Below are 22622 nucleotides of genomic sequence, written 5' to 3' on the forward strand. Positions count from 1 at the left end.
TTGTATTTTCATATATATTTAAAGTCAATATGAAAAATTTCATAAAATATTTCTTTATATATATTAATGCGCATCTGTGTATTAATATGAATTTCATGAGTATAGATGATGATGCTGATGGTTAAATTTTATCACTTTGTGTGAATATGTCTGGCAAGGCCAGAGTTTATACCACGAGTATGTTAATATATTTCATCTCTTTTCCTTGCTGTAGGTACTGAACCTCTCCGAAAAGAGATGTGATCTTACGAAGCTTAACCCAAAGGTATTTATTTTGCAATGTTCGTATTTTGTAAAATGTAACAGAACGAGGTTAGCAACATCACTTAAGTTTAATATACATAGCAACACATAGCTGTCTCAATAGGTTTCATGCTTTGGGTTGAGATACAGGTTGAGCACTTTCTTGAGCATGTGATTGCCCCGTCGTTGAACGTATCCTAATCTTTTCGTGTCGGGTGATTCATGAGTCATTTTAGCTTCTCCTCCCACCTCCTTATATTAGTGTACTTATCTCTTTGTTTTTCAATGTTGTTATTTAATAGCAAGTACAGTTCAGATACTACACTCCCTTGTCTCTTGGATATTTTGTTTGTGGGGGGACTTGATAGTTTTGTTTTTCGAGATTTCAGTGTGTGAGAGGAGATGTGGCAAACACCTTCTGGTGACTGACTCTTATCCCAATACCTCTTCAGCCCTGTGTACACACCCACATACCCTTGAACTGTAACTGCCGCTGAAAGAATATATCTGGAACTCACATTCCAGCTCCAGAAATTCAGATAAGACACCCAGAGAGACAGTTTTATTTATTTCCACATCACGGTATCCAAAAACAGAAATCTGGGCCTGATTCTTAATGTGATATCTGAAAAGAAACCCAGGGCTAGATCCTGTTAAGTGAAGTAGTTTCCTTAAAGCACTTAAAAAATGCTTTACAAGGCTTTCCTTCATTCTAGATTATGGATGTGGGTTGGCCTGACTTGCATGCTCCTCCTCTGGACAAAATGTGTACAATCTGCAAAGCCAAGGAGTCGTGGCTTAACAATGATCCTCAGCATGTGGTGGTTATTCACTGTCGGGTAAGCGAGAGTGCATTTCCATTTTTCCTGCTATTCCCCGGGCATCGGGATAACTGAGATTTCTGTTTTCCCCCCAATGACCTCGCTTAACAAAATACAGTGGTAATCCAGATCCTCTGGAAGCGTTTTCCTCCTCCTCTGACAACTGAAGTTAGATTAACACATTTTGGGGGTTCTTTCCACCTTAGTTAGAAAAGCTATTTAGTTTGATTGGTGCCCACTAGCCTAGAACTGATAACTGGTCTAATAAAGACGTAGTCTGGGTCCTCGAGCAGGATGCCGGCTGGACTAATATTGACAGTTAAAAACCCTCTGGAAATGGCTTTCCTTCCACAAGATGATCGGGCTTAATTTTCTCTTTTACACCTTTGTGACACCTGGAAGATACCAGTGGATGTGTCAATAGTCCAGTGACTCATCTGAGTTGTTTGGAACCCCTTGCCTTTGAGTTTCTGCTTCACTCCCACCTTTGAAGGAACTTTAAAAGGTATTCCTTCCACTGAATAATGCCTCACCGAGAGCTTACCAAACTTGTTAGCTGAAATAACTGGAACATGTTAAAACCCATCAAAATGATGAATTGGCCATTTGCTCTACTTATGCCATAAAACAATTTCGTAAGCTCTTGACTGTTTAGAGGTTACATCGTGAAAAATGGCCTATGTCCTAATTTCAAGTAATTGTCATTAACACTTTCAGAGACATAATATGAATAGTGGAGCACAGGATTGGTAGTCAGAGACCTGGGTTCTATTCCTGGCTGTTATTTGTCTACTACGTAACCTTAAGAATGATAATAATGGTATTTGTTAAGTGCTTACTATGTGCTCAGCACTGTGCTAAGAGCTGGGATTGATTCAATGCAAACAGATAAGGGCAAGTCACCTAATTTCTCTGTCACTCAATTTCTTGCACAGTGGGGATTGAATTCCTTTCTTTCTCCCTCTGAAGATTGTGAGCCCTGTGTTAGGGTGGGACTGTGTCTGATCCGATTTTCCTGCATTTACCCCAGCGTTTGACACAGTGCTTTTACCCGGTTAGTGCTTAACAGTTACCATTATTACTATTCTTATTCCCTGTCAGGTGAATTAGCTCATGCCTGTCACATTCCAAGGCATTCCAGAAAGTATTTTCCCCCTTCTAGACTGTGAGCCCACTGTTGGGTAGGGCCTGTCTCTATATGTTGCCAACTTGTACTTCCCAAGCGCTTAGTACAGTGATTACGATTGATTGATTGATTGATTGATTCTGTAGGACCAGATGTTAGAAGTTTTGTGGATGTTTTAGTGTATCGTGGTTTTTTAGCAAAAGAAACCTTGCTGCTCCATATTCTCTTTTCATTTGTAATCATCGATATTTCTTTTACTCATCACAGTTATTTGCAGGTGTTTACAGTGTGCACAGTGCAGAAAATATGTGGAAATTGATTAAACCATAGGCCCCGGTTCTCAGTAGAGGGAGCAGCAAGGCCTGTGGGAAAGAGCGTGAGCCTGGAAATCCGAGGACCTGGGTTCTAATCCCAACTCTGCTGCTTGCCTGCCGTGTGACCTTGGGCAAGTTACTTAATACTCGGTGCCTCAGTTTCCTCATCTATAAAATGAGGATCTCAGCGCTTAGTACAGTGTCTGGCACATAGTAAGCGCTTAACAAATACCATAGTTATTATTACAACCTGTTCTCTCTCTTACTTAGAATTTGAGTCCTATGTGTGGGTAGGGACTGTGTCCGATTTGAGCTGGTATCTACTATTCCAGCACCTAGTATAGTCCTTGGCAAATAGTTAGGATTTAACGACTCCCCATTGTTGGGTAGGGACCGTCTCTATATGTTGCCAACTTGTACTTCCCAAGCGCTTAGTATGGTGCTGTGCACACAGTAAGCGCTCAAAAAATACAGTTGAATTGAATGAATGAATGAATACCCTTATTATTATGGTTATTATTTCACTATCTGTCTTAGTTTGCTGTATAAATGTAGTATTTTTTCATCTTTTTTTCATGATATTTGTTAAGCACTAATTTTGTGCCAGGCATTGTACTAAGCTCTAGGGTAAATACAAAGTAATACAAACTAAATACAAACTAATCAGGTTAGATGCAGTCTTTGACCCACCTAGGGCTCACAGTCTTATTCCTCATTTTACAGATGAGATAACTAAGGCCCAGAGAAGTGGCGCGACTTTCCTAAGGTCACACAGCAGGCAGATGGTAGAGCCAGGATTAGAACCTGAGTCGTCTGACTCTCAGCCTGTGGACTTTCCTCAAGGCCATGCTGTTTCCCTAGGTTTTCTCCAGGTTTCTAGGGGATTAACAGTTTAGCCTTACTGATGCAGCAGCTGTTGTTTCCTGGATCCTCTGGAAAAGCGCTTGGCCCTTTGGGTTTTCATTTCAGGATCTGGTTCACTGAGAGTACCCTCCCTGTGGCCACTTAGACATGCAATGGGCACAGATGTTTTTTGTTATTTCCTCTACACATTTTACAGATTCAAACATGTTACCTTTTCATTACCTAGGATCTTACCCGCAAAACTATAAAGGCTTAGAAAAGGAAGCCGCAGAACTAAAGAAGGAACGTGGCCTAGGGAAAAGAGCACAGTCCTGGGACTCAGAAGGACCCGGGTTCTAATCCCAACTCTGCCCTTTGCCTGCTGTGTGACCTGAGGCAAATCACTTATCTGTGCCTCAGTTTCCTCAGCTGTAAAACGGGGATTAAATACCTGTTCACCCTCCTACTTATTCTGTGAGTCCCATGTGGGGGAAGCAGCGTGGCCCAGTGGAAAGAGCACGGGCTTTGGAGTCAGAGTTTATGGGTTCGAATCCCGGCTCCGCCAACTGTCAGCTGTGTGACTTTGGGCAAGTCACTTAACTTCTCTGTGCCTCAGTTACCTCATCTGTAAAATGGGGATTAAGAGTGTGAGCCCCCCATGGGACAACCTGATCACCTTGTAACCTCCCCAGTGCTTAGAAAAGTGCTTTGCACGTAGTAATTGCTTAATAAATGCCACCATTATCATTATTATTATTATTATTATATGGGACAGGGACTCTGTCCTACCCAGTTAACCTGTACTTATCCCAGTGGTTAGAGCAGCATTTGACACATAGTAAGTACTGAACAAATACCATTAAAAAAAGCCCCCCAAAACATGGGGCTTTCTTTGGAAATCTTCATTTTCAGACTGAGAAATCACCACTTTTTAAAACTGCTCATTTAATCTCTTTATTCTCTCCAGTTACTGATAGGTGAGGGAGTTGTTGGCCATTAGGGATTTCTCCTTACACTGTGTCAGCTCTGATAGTGAAGCTCCCAGATTGTATGTGAATAAATTCAGCACATAGTTTCTGGAATGATTTTCAAATGAATGCACACAACAGGGAAACTGGTATGTTAAAAAAAAAATAATAAAGCAAACACCTGTTTCTGTACCTGAGGAAGCAGGAAAGCAGTAACTGTCTGTTCAAGGGAATCTCGCACATGCTCAGAGTTGAATTTCAGTGTGTCCCTGTCTGTTTGCTGAAGGTTGCAACAGCCCCACCCATTTGGAAAAATGTAGGCTCTTCCGTCTGCAGGGAAACATCCCGATGAACTGAAGTGTATCATTTTCATTTTGTCGCTGTGGGCAGGGAATGTGTCTGTTTATTGTTATATTGCAGTCTCCCAAGCACAGTAAAGTGCTCTACACACAATAAGCGCTCAATAAATATGAATGAATGAATCTGCCAAAGTGTTGGGAGTGTGTGTGCAGCAACCTGGGCTCTCCCCAGTCTCCTGGCTGACCAATATGCTTTCCCTATATTAGGTTCAGGAATTCTTAGGGGAGTGGTGAGTTCATTCCCAGTCCATTTTTGTTATCTCTGTGGACTCTGGAATGGCGTTCCCTAGGCTAAGTTGGGATTGCAGGGATACAGTGTTACTGGTTGCTGAGAGGCTATCCACACGTGTGAGTTTGTTTGTAAACATGAAGGGATCATGTCTACCAAGAGAAGCAGCATGACTCAGAAGAGCACGGTCTTTGGAGTCAGAGGTCATGTGTTCAAATTCCGACTCCACCAATTGTCAGCTGTGTGACTTTGGGCAAGTCGCTTCACTTCTCTGTGCCTCAGTTACCTCATCTGTAGAATGGGGATGAAGATTGTGAGCCCCCCCATGGGACAACCTGATCACCTTGTTTCCCCCCAGCGCTTAGAACAGTGCTTTGCACATAGTAAGCACTTAATAAATGCTATCATTATTATAATTATTATTAGCAAGTGTATCATACTCTCCCAAACAGTATAGTGATTTACGCAGAGTAAGCACTCAATAAATGCTACAGAGTGATTATTGTCCTGCGTTTTCTCTTGCATTATTTGCATACAAGGAGAGATCCTTGCTGTGCTAATGGATTTGTTCCATTCAGGGCCAGTCTCTGTTGTTGAGCTCATTTCCCTCTCTTCACAAAGTCTTCCAGGAGAGCAACCCCTTGTCCGATAATGTCAGGTTTGTCGCTCAAAAATCTACAGTTGTGATACACTGTTTTTGGCTCTCATTTTATCATCAAACAGGTAATACTACCCTTCTGGCTTGAGCATGCCTCATTTCAGGTACTATTTAGCTGCTCTTTCAGAATCCATCAATTACCGAATGGTATTTGCGTACTTATTGTGTGGAGAACACTAAACTAAATGCTTGGGAAAGTACAGTGCGATAAAGTTGGCAGACGCTATTCCTCCCCGCAAGGAGCTTGCTGCCTATGGTGGAAGACAGACGTTAAAATCGACTGTGGTTAGGGGAAGTAGTGGAGTATTTTGCTAAATCCATTCTCCTCACATCTCCTGTCCAGTGGTGCTGTATTTCTTTATGGTAATTGTTAAGTGCTTACTATGTGTCAGGCACTCTACTAAACGCTGAGGTAGGTACAAGATAATCAGGTTGGACACAGTCCACGTCCCTCGTGGGGCTCAGTCTTCATCCCTTTTTAGCAGGTGAGGAAACAGAGGCACAGAAAAGTTAAGCCACTTGTCCAAGGTCACACCGTAGACAAGTGGCAGAGCTGGAATTAGAACACAGGTCCTTCTGACTCCCATGGCCCTGCTCCATCCATTAGGCCACACTGCTATTGACGCTGTATAGATGGGAGCATTGCCTCAACTGACTGTGTTTCGTGACCCCATTGATGGAAATCTCCTGCCATTTGAGGGGTCACAGACAATGCTGATGAAACTGTTGCTGATAAAAGCTTGGATGTCCCACCATATAGACCTTACAGACCTTCAAAGTGATGTGGAATCTGATGCCCACTTCATTCATTCAGTCGTATTTATTGAGCGCTGTGTGCAGAACACTGTACTTAGCGCTTGGAAAGTACAATCCCCTTGTTACCACATTCTGCCTTGTAGTTTCTGGAGTCCATGTTGGCCTGTTTCGATTTTGTTTCCTACCTCTTTGTCTATCAGTGCATCTGTAGACAGTGTTCCCCTGGGGGTTGCAGAATTCATTAACTGAGTTAAACTCCATGTTGCTGATCAACCAATCAATCAAGTGATGGTTCTCATTGAGTGCTTACTGTGTGCAGAGCAACATATTTGGTGTGTTGGAGAGAACTAATAGTGGTGATAGATACAGTCCCTGCCCCCAGGAAACTTTCAATCTAGCAGGTGAAAATCTTTTAGTGTGGGCAAGGTCCCCTGGCAGGTACTGGTTTGAAACTTCAGTCTCTTGATTGTGGAAGAGGAGCAGACTCTGCCCATAGAAATGGTTTCCTTTGAGTCGTAAGACTGTTTCCTTTCCTAATTTGAGCAGATGCTTCATTCCAGATAACATACAGAAATGAGGGATTTCTGTGTTACATGTACCTCCTGTTACAAAATTCAAGAAAAAACGTTCATTCTTTTTCCCCATCTCTTCCTTAGGGTGGAAAAGGAAGAATTGGGGTTGTGATATCTTCTTATATGCACTTCACCAATGTTTCAGCCAGGTAAGTTGAAAATCAGAGCGAAGTGCACACTATGTCAACATAGTGCTGAAATAATAAAGTTGCTTTTAGACTTCAAAGAGTTTAAATCATCATCAATCGTATTTATTGAGCGCTTACTGTGTGCAGAGCACTGTACTAAGCGCTTTGGAAGTACAAGTTGGCAACATATAGAGACAGTCCCTACCCAACAGTGGGCTCACAGTCTAAAAGGGGGAGACAGAGAACAAAACCAAACATACTAACAAAATAAAATAAATAGAATGATTAAATGATTTGGGTCTGAAGAAGAGCATAAGGTTCCTTTTCTTATTTCTTCCTAATCCATTTATATTCTCATTCTTTAAATATCCAAAGCAGTAATAGATAAATCTGAATATCACACTTAAAAATGTAGTTTTAAAAGACAGAAATGGACCAGCTTCATAAAAGCTGTGGTGAAAACCTGCCTTGAAAACAAGTCGCTATAAAGGTACTACTGTTATTTTTTCAAGTTGGAAACTGATGATTTTTCGTTGCACTTACTTTAAATTGTATTCAGTCCACTTTGTTGTGATATTTTTATTGTTATTTAGACAAGAGGGAAGAAAAGTACTAGGTCCGATGTGTGGGTAGAAAGATTCAATAGTTCATCCTAATAGGTCATCCTAATCTTTTTAGGAAAAACAAGGAATCCCCAGTCCTTATATCTGTCCAGTTCTTGTTCACAGAAAGGCCCAAGGAAGGTTTTGAATGTATTTTTCTTGCTGAATTCAGTGTACCCTTTTGGAGATCTAGTTACACTGATGTCTTAGTAGTCCACCTCCTACATTACTCTCTGGGCCAGGAAGGACAGAATGTTCTCTACAGCAGGGTAAAGATCCAACTAGAGTTTACTGTGATAGATCTCCCAGCCGGTACTGGCTTTGGGTTAGGGCTTTCCATTCATGCTCTTTCCATCAGTAGAGATTTGATTAGATAATGTCTCCAAAGAGACGTTTTTCTCTCAGTCCTCCCGTTCACTTTTTCCATTGCAGTATCCAGTACTCTCTTTCTGTTTTTCGTATTCATTTTGGAAATGGAGATATCTGACTTTTTCCCTAGGTTGAGTGCTAATAACAGGCAGACTCTATTGGTGACCAGTGCCAAGACAGCTTGCCCTGTGAGCAGACAGTGTAAATTCATTCTTTGTGTATGTGTCTAAATGACTTTTTTTTCCAAACGCTTCCCATGTGAGCCTCGAACTGTTTCCATTCCCTTAACTGTCATTCGTTCATTCAGTCATAGTTATTGAGCGCTTACTGTGTGCAGAGCACTGTACTAAGCGCTTGGGAATGCACATACCATTGTCAGGGGTCTGAAGGAAAAACAGGGGACTCTTCAGATTGGGGAGCACACATTTTCCTTTTTAGCATTAAGACGTGAAACACTGCTATAAAAATGTTGTTTCTGGAAACAAATTGGGGAGCGTGTTCCAGCCAGGGAAGCAGCTTAATCCCCAAATTTCCTGAAGTGGGAGTCCAAGTGAAAACTGAACCCCTCCTTCTGGTGACAATAAGTAGCTGTGTGTTCTCTGGATCTGTTAGGGTTCCTGGTCACGCTTGTTCAATCATGTCATCGAAATACGTTTTGCCAAAGACCTTATTCCACCTAGGCAGATCTAGCAACACAGACCACCTTTGGTGTTCATCAGCACGGGTCAAAATGGCCATTTTATGACAGCAGTATTGATGACCTTTAATGGTAAGGGTATCAATCATTCAGTCTTATTAGCCTCATTGGATCAGTTCACCTCACTTGAGAATTTGTTCCAAATGGATTTTTCAAAGCAAAGTATGTTGGGATTTCTCCTTGCAGCCCCCATGGAGTTTAGCGTTATCATTTTTCTCATTAGTATTACCATTATTATTTATTCAGAAAGGTATTATTATGGGAAGACTAGATTTTTTTGAGGGGTAGGGGCTGTCACAGATTAGGTAAAATGAATCCCCGTGGTCTCATTTCGTAAATGTAGTGCTAGACAAATGGATGCTTACAACTCAGTAGACTACTACTGCAAGTCTTGAACAAATCTGGAAACATGGTTATTACGCCATTCCTCCGGGATGCCTCTGAGATGAGGTGGCAATCGGTCCATCAGTGGAATCTGTTGCGTGCTCACTATGTGCAGAGCACTGCACTCCATCTCACATCATGCCGAGTAAGCCCAGCCGGTATTTCAGTCATTCTTGGGAGAGGTAACGTGGTCTATCAATCCATCCATCCATCATATTTAGATGCTTATTGTGGTTAGAGCACTGTATTAAGTTACCTCAGATACCTCATCTGGAAAAAGGGGATTAAGACTGTGAGCCCCAAGTGGGACAACCTGATTACCTTGTATCTCCCCCAGCGCTTTGAACAGTGATTGGCACATAGTAAGTGCCTAACAAATACCAAAATTATCATTATCATTATTAAATGAGAAGTCAGCTCCTTTGGTTGTTGGTGTCCAATTTTCTTTCTCCTCTGATGGTGCTTTAGGCAAACCAGGCATGCCTCTGGTGTCACTCTGATAGTGTTTTTGGAGTGTGTCAGTGACATGTCTGCAGTGCTTGCTTTGAAATCCACTGCATCCAATATGGATAGCTGTGAACTCATTACCATGAGGCATCATTCATTCACGTATATCCATTCAGCGTTACTTGAGTCGCCCCTGTGGAGTGACCTAATGCCTAATCTTATTCCTAGCAAAATTGCATTTAACTGTTGAAAGTAAAAGTCCACAAGGCCATATTTACACCAGGCGGTAGTTTCAAGTACTTTTAGTGGGTCCAGAATGTTCTTTCCTCTTTGGATTTCTCTTGTACTTGGCAAACTCATCAACAGCAGAGGAAACATTTGAGGCCAAATAATACAATACTGTCCTGGGGCTCCTGGGATTGAAATGTCAATCCCAAGAGTAGCTATGGGGACCAGCAGATGAGCTTCTTAATTGTTGGACTCTTAGGGAAGGGGGAGGCTTGAACTCCTGGGGGTTGGCGTTTTCTATGATCCAGCAGGTTGGTTCAACCAATGAACGAATGGTATTTATTGAGCTTTTACTGTGTGCAGAGAACTCTTGGGAGAATATAGTACAATAGAGATGGTAATAATAATAATAATAATGGCATTTGTTAAGCGCTTACTATGTGCAAAGCACTGTTCTAAATGCTAGGGGGGGATACAAGGTGATCAAGTTGTCCCACGTGGGGCTCACAGTCTTAATCCCCATTTTACAGTTGAGGTAACTGAAGCCCAGAGAAGTTAAGTGACTTGCCCAAAGTCACACAGCAGACATGTGGTGGAGCCAGGATTCGAACCCATAACCTCTGACTCCAAAGCCAGACTCTTTCCACTGAGCCACGCTGCTTCTCTAAGCAAGATGGTAGACAAGATCCCTGCCGATAAGGAGCTACGAGGCTACACAAAACTCAAATGTTCTCTAACTTCTGTGGATCATGATCATTGATTGACTGAACAAACTTAGAGACTGAGGAAAAGATTCTGGGGACTTTGTTCCTCTTCTTAGTCTGCCTTTTAGTATCCCCACAAGAAGCAGCGTGGCTCAGTGGAAATAGCACGGGCTTTGGAGTCAGGGGTCATGGGTTCAAATCCTGGTTCCACCATTTGACAGCTGTGTGACTTTGGGCAAGTCACTTAACTTTTCTGTGCCTCAGTTACCTCATCTGTAAAATGGGGATTAAGACTGTGGGCCCCACATGGGACAACCTGATCACCTTGTAACCTCCCCAGCGCTTAGAACAGTGCTTTGCACATAGTAAGTGCTAACCTTCCCAGCGCTTAGAACAATGCTTTGCACATAGTAAGCACTTAATAAATGTCATTAAAAAAATGGGTGTCAAATATCTCTCTACGGGAATCAGTGAGCTTAATGATTATTCACAATAGGCCCAGTTTACCTTGCTGTCAGAGAAGGCATCCGTTGGAATAACACATTGTTTCTGTCTACTTCTACAGTGCCGATGAAGCCCTGGACAGATTTGCAATGAAGAAATTTTTTGATGATAAAGTTTCAGCTTTAATGCAGCCGTCCCAAAAAAGGTACGGATACACGTCTGTGTATTTTGTTTGTAGCCGACTTATGTTTGTGAAGGGAATTTGCTTTATTTAAAAAGACACATACTACTGTAGTAAAAGGTCTCTCCTAAATTTCCCCCACTTGAAAAATGAATTTTCTTACCGTTTTTAGGCCCCATTCCATGCACAGCACCGTTCTCTACTTTGATTTAACGTCTGGTAACGTCGTCCAACATTGGTCAGAGATGACTCTGGCTCTGGGTGAGGATTTCTCATCCTCTGGTTCATTCTTCCCTTAAGGAAGAGGAAGAAAGGCAGGGAAGCAGCCGTAGTGATACGCAATGAGAAATATGTCACCTCCATATGTGGAAGACCCTGTAAAAAATCCCCTGAAATTAAAAATTGAGTGGTTAAATATCGGCATATCTATTCAAGATTGAAAGCAGGGGAAGCCAGACTGCAAATCTCTAAATCCCATCCTAGGGGACTGAACCTAGATCAAATGATTCATTGACTATATGGTTCTTTTTTTATGGTATTTGTAAAGTGCTTACTACGTGCCAGGCACTGTGCTAAGTGCTGGGGAGATACAAGCTAGTCGGGTTGGACACAATCCATGTCCCACATGGGCTCACAGTCTTAATCCCCACTTTACAGATGAGATAACTGAAACACAGAGAAGTTAAGTGACTTGCCCAAGATCGCACAGCGGACAAATGGCATGGCTGGGATTAGAACCCGGGTCATTCTAACTGTCGGGCCTGTGTGATATATACTAGGCCACACCTCGGTATGTGATGTATGTTGATCTTGAGTGTTCAGTAGTGGTGTTCAATATGTAGATACACTTTTAATTCATTTGTAAGTAGCAGTCACAAAGGAAACGAAGCGATTTCCATTAATGACTTTTCCATCTGGGTGAGACTTAGCTTTGAGTAAATGACTTTACATTGTCAGAATTACAATACCAACTGATTGCTATCCACAAGACTATAGCGAATTAATGACCTCATTCGAGTTAACAGAACCCACTCACCAAAAATAGAAAAAGAATCAGATTATATATCAGTGTTGCAGGGATTTATAGGAATTTCTCACCTAAATTGTGAGCTCTTTGAGGGGCAGGGAACCAGTCTAACTAATGCATCTGTGTTCTCCCAATCACCAACCTGGTGTCCTGAACGCAAGTAGTTCTCAATAAAATCTATTCAGTTCTTAGTACGGACACTTTCCGATTATTGGGTCGAGTTGACTATTGAGCTGGGTAGGAATTTGATCTGCAAGACAGAGACCTCCTATGTTTTGCTTATGGAATTTCTAGTTGCATTTTTCAAGTTCTGGACATGAGCATTTGGAATTTAGAGTATGCTAGAGGAGCCTGCGCTATAAAAAGATTTGTTTCATTCCGTCCGTGAAAAACGGCCAGCTGGGACAGAGGAGATTTTTGATGACCATTTTAAAGCGCCCTCGGGCTTTTAATTACACTGAATTAGAACATTTCTTTCCTCTCAGCTTCCTGGATTTTACACAGGTCTGGAGCCAGGTAGTCCTATTGAGGCCTGCCGGGCTTTCTTCCCACCTCTTCCACGTCCCTAAGTCAGACTTTAAAAGTTGGATTTGTGCTAGGCTTCTCCCCCTCCCACCAGGCCAGCACACAACCTCCCACAGAGGGTAGCAGACTATAAAACCAAACATGCATACCTACCATTCTACTATCATCCATGTTTTCAGTACGTGTTTTGGAATGGAACACTGTTGAAGAAATAGAGAATGTCCTTCCCACAAGATATGTCAGTCTAGACCCACAGTCTAGGTGGGAATGAAGGAAACTACCCTCCTAGTCCCACCTCTGCCACTCACCTGCTGTGTGATCTTGAGCGAGTTTCTTAGCTTCTCTGTTTTTGTTTCCTCATTTGTTAAATGAGCATGAAATATTTGTTCTCCCTCACCTCTTAATAATAATGATACCTGTTAAGCACTTAATGTGTCAAGCGCTGTTCTAAGCGCTGGGGTAGTTACAAGCTAATCAAGTTGGACACAGTCCCTGTCCCACATGGAGTTCACAGTCTTAATCCCCATTTTACAGGTGAGGGGACTGAGGCACAGAGGTCACACAGCAGACAAGTGGTGGAGCTGGGATTAGAACCCAAATCCTCCTGACTCTCAAACCACTGCTTCCCTTTAATTGTGAACTCCACGTGGAAGAGGGATTGTGTTCAATATGATTATTCTGTATTTACCCCCATACTTGACACCTAGTAAGCACTTAATGCCATGAGTATTACTGAATGGATTTGTTCGTGTGTGCGGTGACAGTCGAGATAAAAGTTTTATAATATGAGCCCATAGTGGAACACAACCTCCATGGTACAAAGGAACTGATTGCATGTCTGCAAAGTAAGTAAAATGCTGAATTTCCTGCACTTTGCAGAGGATACATTTAGAGAAAATAGCCCCAGGCCTCCCCAAATATTACTATAATGATGTTGTTGTTTGTAAGCACTTAATGATATATCAAGCACCAGGATAAATACAATATATGTGCCATAGAAGGAACTAAAAATCTGAGGGAGACAAGACAGGTGGGTCGAACAATAAGTGTAAATTACAAACAACAAAATTAACTTCTTTGATATCCTTTTTTTACAGTGAGATTAATGGAGTTGCTAACAAGCATTGTCGCTTATACAGCTCGATGCATTTTTCTCCAATTTTACAACTAATAAACTATTTAGTAACTAGTAACCGAGGTAACTAATTAACTTCCCAGCAAGAGCACCAACATCAGCAGAAAGGGACATGTTTGGAAAGGGGGCTGGACCCATATGAAGACCCAGACTTCTGCCCTAAAACCGGGGAGTGCATTTCCTCGGGATTACCAGTGTTTTTCCCCAGTTGCCAATGTGAGCCAGTGAGAGACATAAGACAAAGGATAAGGCCCAGTGGGAAGAACACAGGCCTGGGATTCAGAGGAGCTGGTTTCTAATTCCGGCTTTCTTTTGCCTGCTGTGTAACCTTGGGAAAATCACTTCGCTTCTCTGGGCCTCAGTGTCCTTATCTGCCAAGTGGGGATTCAGTACCTCTTATTCCTCCTGATTAGACTTTGAGCCCCAGTGGGACAGGGGATTTATCCATCCTGAGCATCTTGTATCTACCCGCAATGCTCAGTTCAGTTCTTGACAAATATAATAAACACTTAACAAATACACAGTCATCCTCAGTATTATTCTGGATATTTTTCATGAGAGAAGATTGAGTCGCTTTTCAATTTTTTTAGTTTAGTTAACAGTTTGATAAAGAGAGCTTGGGAAAGTACACTCTCAGCTGGAATGAAAGTATTGGGCAATGGTTCTCCCAAAGAAATCAAAGCCTGGAAAGAACATTTTGCCTTTTAGGGACCTGTCATTTCAGGGTCAGGCTCTTGGAGCAAATGCAAAGAACTAGGACTGTTGTGACTCCATTGTAGACCTTTGGTTCTCAAGCGATTATGAAAAGGTCCATACTTAACCTACAATGAGAAGAGCACTTTACTTTGGAAATTTGGTGCCTGCACAGCTGTCCCACGGTTTGATGAACTTAGTCAATGATTTGAACAGCTGCTGTTGACGTGAAAAGAACAACGCGGCCCATGGAAACTTTTAAGTATTAGTAAATATTTGGTTTGGTCAGTTCATTTTTCATTCAACGGCATGTCTGGAAATACATTTTTTTAATTATTAAAATATGGCATGTTTTTAAAGAGCAGGTATCTGATCCAGAGCATGGCTCAGTGGAAAGAGCACGGGCTTGGGAACCAGAGGTCATGGGTTCGAATCCTGCCACCACCACTTGTCAGCGGTGTGACCTTGGGCAAGCCACTTAACTTCTCTGTGCCTCAGTTACCTCATCTGTAAAATGGGGATGAAGGCTGTGAGCCCCACGTGGGACAACCTGATCACCTTATAACCCCTCAGTGCTTAGAACAGCGCTTCGCACATAGTAAGCACTTAACAAATGCCATCATTATTCTTCCAGACTGTGAGCCCATTGTTGGGTAGGGATCGTCTTCATATGTTGCTGACTTGTAATAATAATAATAATAATGATGATGGCATTTATTAAGCGCTTACTATGTGCAAAGCACTGTTCTAAGTGCTGGGGAGGTTGCAAGGAAATCAGGTTTCCCACAGGGGGCTCACAGTCTTCATCCCCACTTTACAGATGAGCTAACTGAGGCCCAGAGAAGTTAAGTGACTTGCCCAAAGTCACACAGCTGACAATGTGGAGCTGGGATTTGAACCCTTGACCTCTGACTCCAAAGCCCATGCTCTTTCCACTGAGCCACGCTGCTTCTCTCTGCTTCTCTTCTGTTCTCTGCTGCTTGTACTTCCCAACCGCTTAGTACAGTGCTTTGTACACAGTAAGCGCTCCATAAATACGATTGACTGAATCCAGAGGCAGACATCTTGGGAGCTGAACTGTGTTCTGTGTTCGAGTGACTCGTTTCTCATACCACAGATCTGTGAAGAAAAAGTGGTTCCTATTTCTAACACCTTTGTCCTTCAGTAAGCAATCAGGCTTCCTGAGAACCGGCGTATTCCGTGGTTTGAGTAACCCATGTGGGATGCCTTTAGCTCCAAAGCTCAAAACCCGGTCTCACCTTCCCACACTACCGGCCTATTCTATTCTATTCTATTCTATTCTATTCTATTCTATTCTATTCTATTCTATTTATTTTATTTTGTTAGTATGTTTGGTTTTGTTCTCTGTCTCCCCCTTTTAGACTGTGAGCCCACTGTTGGGTAGGGACTGTCTCTATATGTTGCCAACTTGTACTCCCCAAGCGCTTAGTACAGTGCTCTGCACACAGTAAGTGCTCAATAAATATGAATGAATGAACGAAACAGTAGATCCATTCATTCATTCATTCAATCGTATTTTGTTGTAACCAGTAGTAGATGTTCTAACCAGTACTTAGAACAGTGCTTGGCACATAGTAAGTGCTTTTTAGACTGTGAGCCCACTGTTGGGTAGGGACTGTCTCTATACATTGCCAACTTGTACTTCCCAAGTGCTTAGTACAGTGCTCTGCACACAGTAAGCGCTCAATAAATACGATTGATTGATTGATTGATTGATTGATTGATTCCTTTCTTTCAGTTGAATCCCCTCTTGTCCCCTTTTGGCCTTCTGACTTGACACCCTCCTCCCTGCCTCCAACTCCTTCCTGTTACAAATTCACTTTCAGTTTCCCTCATCTTTAAAGCCCTCATGAAATCCCACCTCCTCCGGAAGCCAGGTGAGGTTTAACCAGGTAGCACCCACCCAACTGCTTCCTCAATACTTAGGACCCCTCAGCTAGACACAGTACTCCCGTACCTATTGATTTACAAATGCTACTATTTTAGCACTTATTTGTGTGCAGTCATTCAGTTCAAGTAGTGAATGCTTATTAATAATAATAATAATAATAATAATAATGGCATTTATTAAGCACTTACTAGGTGCAAAGCACTATTCTAAGCTCTGGGGAGATTACAAGGTGATCAGCTTGTCCCAAGAGGGGCTCACAGGCTTAATCCCCATTTACAGATGAGGTAACTGAGGCACAGAGAAGTTAAGTGACTTGCCCAAAGTCACACAGCTGACAATTGGTGGAGCCGAGATTTGAACCCATGACCTCGGACTCCAAAGCCTGTGCTCTTTCCACTGAGCCATGCTGCTTCTCTCTATTCTGTGTGAACCCTGTACTAAGCTCTTGGGAGGGCACAACAGAGTTGATGAACGCATTCCCAGCACTTGCCATCTTTCCATTCTCTGCTTATAAACAGTTGTGACAGTTGAGAAGCAGTGTGGCTCAGTCAGTGAAAAGAGCATGGGTTTGGGAGTCAGAGGTCATGGGTTCAAATCCCGGCTCCTCCGCTTGTCAGCCGTGTGACTTTGGGCAAGTCACTTAACTTCTCTGGGCCTCAGTTGCCTCATCTGTAAAATGGGGATTAAGATTGTGAGGCCCACATGGGACAACCTGATCACCTTGTATCCTCCCCAGTGCTTAGAACAGTGCTTTGCACATAGTAAATGCTTAACAAATACCAAAATTATTATTATTATTGTGACTCTGTTTTTCCTCCTAAATGTATATCATCCCCCATGAGATTGATTGCCAATGCCTTGAGACCAGGGATCCTATCTTTTTCCTTTGTGATACTCTCCCAACCACTTAGTGCAGTGCTCTGCACGCAGAATGTGCTCCATAAAAAAAAAAAAAATTGATCTATTAATTCAAGTAGGCCTTGCTGGCTCACTTTGAGGCTGATTCGGACTGGACCAGCCTTCACTGTGACGGTCCAGATTACCTCACAGCCTGGCCCAGGCATCAACCAAGCCTAGGGTAACCCAGACAGAACTGGAGATTTCCAGTGATACAGAGATTTGCGGCAATGGAAATGGCAACTTTCTACTGCAGTGCTTCGTGGGAGCCCAGAAATGTGGGCTAAAGGAAGTGATTTAGCAGCATGTTTCTTTCCCAAGATACATGGAATCCCGTAGATCCAGAGCACAGGAAATGACAGTGTTGACTGGATAGTGTCTTCGGAAGAAGAGCCTGGTAAGAGGAAAGAAAAAAGTGAGAAACAAAAACAGTGTTTAGGCACCATTAGTATAAATCAAAGCATTTCCAGTTTCTCTTCAGTCTACTGTAACACTTAATAATTTATTTTCCTCTTCCTTAACATTGTTGTACTTTCCAAGCGCTTAGTACAGTGCTCTGCGCACAGTAAGTGCTGAATAAATACGATTGAATGAATGAATGCATAAGATCAATTCTAAAATTGCTGCCTTTGTTATTAAAGTACTCCATCACCTTGCCCCCTCCTTCCTCACCTTGCTGCTCTCCTCTTACAATCCAGCACGCACACTTTGCTCCTGTAATGCCAACGCACTCACTGTACCTCGATCTCTGCCGTGGAACACCCTTCCTCTTTATATCCGACAGGTAGTTATTCTCCCCCATCCTTCAGCGACTTATCGAAGGCACATCTCCGACAAGAGGCCTTCCCTAAGTCCCCTTTTCCTTTTCTTCCACTCCCTTCTGTGTTGTCCTGACTTGCTCCCTTTACTCATCCCCCTTCCCAGCCCTTCCGCATCTGTATACACATCTGTAATGTATTTATTTATATTAATGTCTGTCTCCCCCTCTAGACTGTAAGCTCATTGTGGGAAGGGAATGTATCTATTTTATTGTACCCTTTCAAGTGCTTAGTATAGTGCTCTGCACACAGTAAGCGTTCGGTAAATACGATGGATCGATTGATTATTTACAGATTTCAAATCTCTTGCGCCTCTCACCTGTTCATGGGACAACGGAAAAACAGTGTCTGGAAAGAGGTCATAATTTAGTATTCCTCCTACAATAGTATCAGGTTCCAATTCTTATGATCCTACCAGTAGAACAAATTTGTATGTGTGGAGGTCTTTATTGCCAAGGGTTCCGGGGGAGGGAACTGGAAATCCAGTTGACCTTTGCAAATGTCACTAGTTAAAGTGAACCTTGCCTCCGGTGAATAATAATCATTCACATACACCAGTGAACAAAAAATCCCCTAGAAAACCAGGCCCAGAGCTGTAAAACTCGTCTACAAAGATTGGCCCTGGGAAAATATCAATATCACCTGAAGCCAGCTGGATTTTGTTCTTTTCCCTGTTTTTGAAATTGATAACCCATTTCAAGTCCTCCTCTTTTGACCTACCCAATTAAAGGCCAGAAAGAGGTTGTATGAGATTTCCATTTTGCTAGATATGAAACGTAGAACTCTCTTTTCTGGGCTTCGCATACAGTAATAGCCTTCTAAACCTTTTAGGAAAGAGTGAGGGTAAATGATTATGCCTGGGAATCGGACTTGTGGAGGCACAAAACTGCCCACCTAAAGGCAGGAAATCCTTCTGAAAACACGTACTGTAGAAATATTGAGAAGTAAAATCGAGACGCAACGGGAGTAGGGCTGGTGAAACAAATGGTTCCTGAATAACACATCAGAAAAATAGTAATAATGTGATAAAGGAACATTTTTGACCTTTTCTTAAACCCAGGGCAAGTTGAATTTCCGTGTAATTTGAACAAACTTGCAATGGTTACAGTAGAACTTCATTAATCCAGCAGGCTGTTATTGTCACCAAAAACCTGGCAGTCTCATCCCGCTTTCAGTAAAGATAAAAGGTGCAGCAGTGTCTCTAATTATGAAGCCTTCATTTTGTTTTGCAAAATATGTTATGGAAAATTAATATCTTGAATGTCTGCTTTAATTGGAAATGAAGTAGTAGTAAATTTTAGAAAGCTAATATTTTTTAAGGTTATTGATGAATAACAGTATCTGTTTGCAATAATTACGATTGTATTTGTTATTGTTATATTAAGTACTGTCCTAAGCGTTGGGGTAGATTCAGGTTAAGTCCCTGTCCCACATGGGGCTCACAGTCTACATAGATGGAGTAGGAGTTAATCCCCATTTTTTCAGCTAAGAAAACTGAGTCAAAAATAAATCAAGTGATTTGCCCAAGGTCACGCAGCAGACAGATGGCAGAACAAATGCAAGTTTAATCATTTGATTGAACGGGTAATGTCTAAATAGTGTAATCAACCAAGCGATGACAGTTGTGCAGATTTTGTTCCTCATGTCCATTTCAGAAGAGAGAGATGCATGTTAAAATGTGTTCTAGTGAGCAATGAATTTGAGGGGCTTGGAAAATTCTTGTACAGATTTATCTGATGTATTAAACGACCACTAGTGATTTTGAACTTTATCACATACGGTCAGAGTGGAGAAATTGCAGTTTGCAGAATCCCTCCTGCCTCTGGCGCTTTCCGTAGCCTGGTGGTTTCGTCACATACCGGAGGTCTACGCCATTCATTTGTCCTGCAGCCTTGGAGGGGGATGCTGGGATTGCTCCTGCTGTTTGTTTCTGGCCAGGATGGTCCCAGAGATTTCCCAGATGCTGCTTTTGGAGAACCCGCAAAGGGAAAGTTGACTTCCTGAGCCTCTCATGGACTCGGGGGCTTTTGGAGTATCTAGGCAAGACTGTAGCTTTGATCTTGAATCATCTCAAATCCCGTCCTCAGAGGAGCTTTACAACTCTGGCAGCTCTCTCAGGGGCTCCATGAACTGAGAACTGGCCTGGCTCAGTCCTGGCCCTTCCTCAACCCCCTTGACGTGGCCTTGGAGCCAACTTCCACGGGGCGGCAGCTTTTTCCAAGTCTATAATTTGCCACCTAGGGCACAAGAGTTAAAGCTCACCCATGCCTGTGGCTGACTTTGCGGTGTAATATTGTCACACTGAGATTAATTGTAGCTTTTCCTGCAGTACAAAATTCGGCGAGACTGTGAATAGTTCCTTAAATTCCAAAATCCAATAGCAGTCCCATAATCTGACAGTCCTGATAGAGCCTCAGATTCTCATTTGCAGAATATGAGGACTATAGAGACGGTTATGTGAAAGAGTTCGATCAAAGGCCTTGCTTTCCATGTTTCTTCTAAGAGCCACGACAGCTAAGGGGTGGTATCCTATTGTTTAGATTGACAGTAATTATTTTTGCCTGAATTTTTCCTGACTCACAGCTCTGCATGTAAGACTGACTCCTTTGGTGTTACCTTATCCTTTAATTGTGTTTCAGATACGTTCATTTCTTCAGTGGTCTCCTGTCAGGCTCTGTGAAAATGAATGCCACGCCACTCTTCTTGCATTCGGTTATTCTTCATGGCATCCCGAGCTTCGATACTGGTGGAGGTAGGATTTATGGGACGAGCCAGTCTTTAGAGAGCTTGGCTTCATTTACATTTCCTTACGAATGGATTATTTATCTTGTAAAAGCAATGGAAGAATTGAATTCCTTAAATTTTATCTCCAAGCCTCCCTGTCACTCTTGTAACTTCTTATAACTCAGCTCAGTTCCCTTCCAGAAAGAGGTAAGAATGATTCGATAAGAGACGGACAGTGCAAGTCTTAGAATATAGCTACTCTTTACACAGTCATGTGTGTTGGTGATGTGGGAACAAAGTTAGGCCCCTCTTATCTGTGCCTTTATTTGAACTTCTTGTTCACTGGGAAATGAAAGTCAATCATGTACAGACTCCTTTGGGAGAAACCCAGTGTTTTAACTGATCATCACCACCCCTTCGTGGCTTGCTACACTCCTTTGGAAGTCTTATCTGAGGGAATTCTGAAGGCCCTGGTTGTGATTGCAATGTGACAGGGTGCAGGAATATCCCTGCCTTATGGGGCAGAATGTAAAGGGGCTGTGGAATTCTTGCCCACAAGACTGTGCCAATCGAATTAAATTCCCAAGCCTGTAAGGTTGTCGGGCCGTTCCCGAGTTCATAAACACTGTCACAATCTGGACATTTTGACTCTTACAGCTTGCCGACCCTTTGTGAAAGTCTACCAGGCAATGCAACCCGTTTATACGTCAGGAATATAGTAAGTGATGAAACTTTTCAATCATGAATGTCTCAGCTTCTTTTCCCTGTCTCCAGCCTCTCACTGCTCCAAACCATGCTTCACTCTGCAGCCTGGGTCATTCTTCTAATTTATTGTTCCGTGCCTGTCTCCGCAGACCTCAAAAACTCATTTCTCTCCATATCAAGAAACTCCTGACCATTGGCTTCGAAACACTAAGTCATCTGTTTCCCTTCTACTTGTTCACGTTCCTCTTCGAATACACCTTAGGTCCCAAGGTTGATTCCTCTCAAGTCAACCTGCTCACTGTAACTGTCCCCTGTTGTCATCTCTCTCACCACTGACTACGTGCATGGGCCTGTCTTCTCTCTGGAACACGCTCCCTTTCGCATCCATCAGATGACTGCTCTCCCCATCTTCATGACCCTCTGCAAGTACATATCCTATTTAATCCCGCATCTCCCCACCCCATTTCCTTCCGAATAGCACCGTATCACTTTCATGTCACTTAAGCTTGTCTGCTCACACTCCTTCTTTCCTCTTTACAGCGCTTAGAACAGTGCTCTGCACATAATTAGTACTTAACAAATGCCGCCATCATTATTATTATTGTGTACATCCCTGTATACCCTCCCTGAAATTTATGCTCCTGTCTGTCTCCCCTGTTAGATTGTAGGCTCCACAAGGGCAGGGATCATGTCTACAAATCCTGTTGTACTTACAATGATGGTATTTGTTAAGTGCTTACTATGTGCCAAGCACTGTTCTAAGCACTCTTCCAAGTAGTCATCACCTTAGCAGTATTAGTAGTCATTACACACTGGGAGAGAATGCACAGGTGGGAATTCAACAGGGCCCTTATCCCTCGAAGGGGCGTCTCACAATCCCAAGTGCTTAGCATAGAGTCTGCCTAGAGAAATAATAGTAATAATAATAATTATGGTATTTGTTAAGCGCTTACTACGTGCCAAGCACTGTTCTAAGCATTGGGGTAGATACAGGGTTATCAGGTTGTCCCACGTGGGGCTCACAGTCTTCATCCCCATTTTGCAGATGAGGGAACTGAGGCTCAGAGAAGTGAAGGGACTTGCCCAAATCCTCATTTTACAGATGAGGTAACA

The 22622-nt window shown here is 42.5% G+C and overlaps 1 protein-coding gene across 2 annotated transcripts in view; it reads left to right on the forward strand.

Moving 5' to 3' along the window:
- The window catches only part of TNS3 (tensin 3), a 201155-nt gene that overhangs the window by 24324 nt on the left and 154209 nt on the right, over positions 1-22622 (forward strand). For both annotated transcript variants that reach the window (XM_038760159.1, XM_038760158.1), the window contains 6 exons: positions 215-265; positions 960-1082; positions 6974-7038; positions 11014-11097; positions 20720-20832; positions 21462-21522. In XM_038760159.1, the coding sequence (XP_038616087.1) occupies positions 215-265; positions 960-1082; positions 6974-7038; positions 11014-11097; positions 20720-20832; positions 21462-21522 (497 nt within the window). The remainder of the gene's footprint in view (positions 1-214; positions 266-959; positions 1083-6973; positions 7039-11013; positions 11098-20719; positions 20833-21461; positions 21523-22622) is intronic.

Source organism: Tachyglossus aculeatus, chromosome 18 (genome assembly GCF_015852505.1).
Source record: "Tachyglossus aculeatus isolate mTacAcu1 chromosome 18, mTacAcu1.pri, whole genome shotgun sequence".
Taxonomy (NCBI): Eukaryota; Metazoa; Chordata; class Mammalia; order Monotremata; family Tachyglossidae; genus Tachyglossus; species Tachyglossus aculeatus.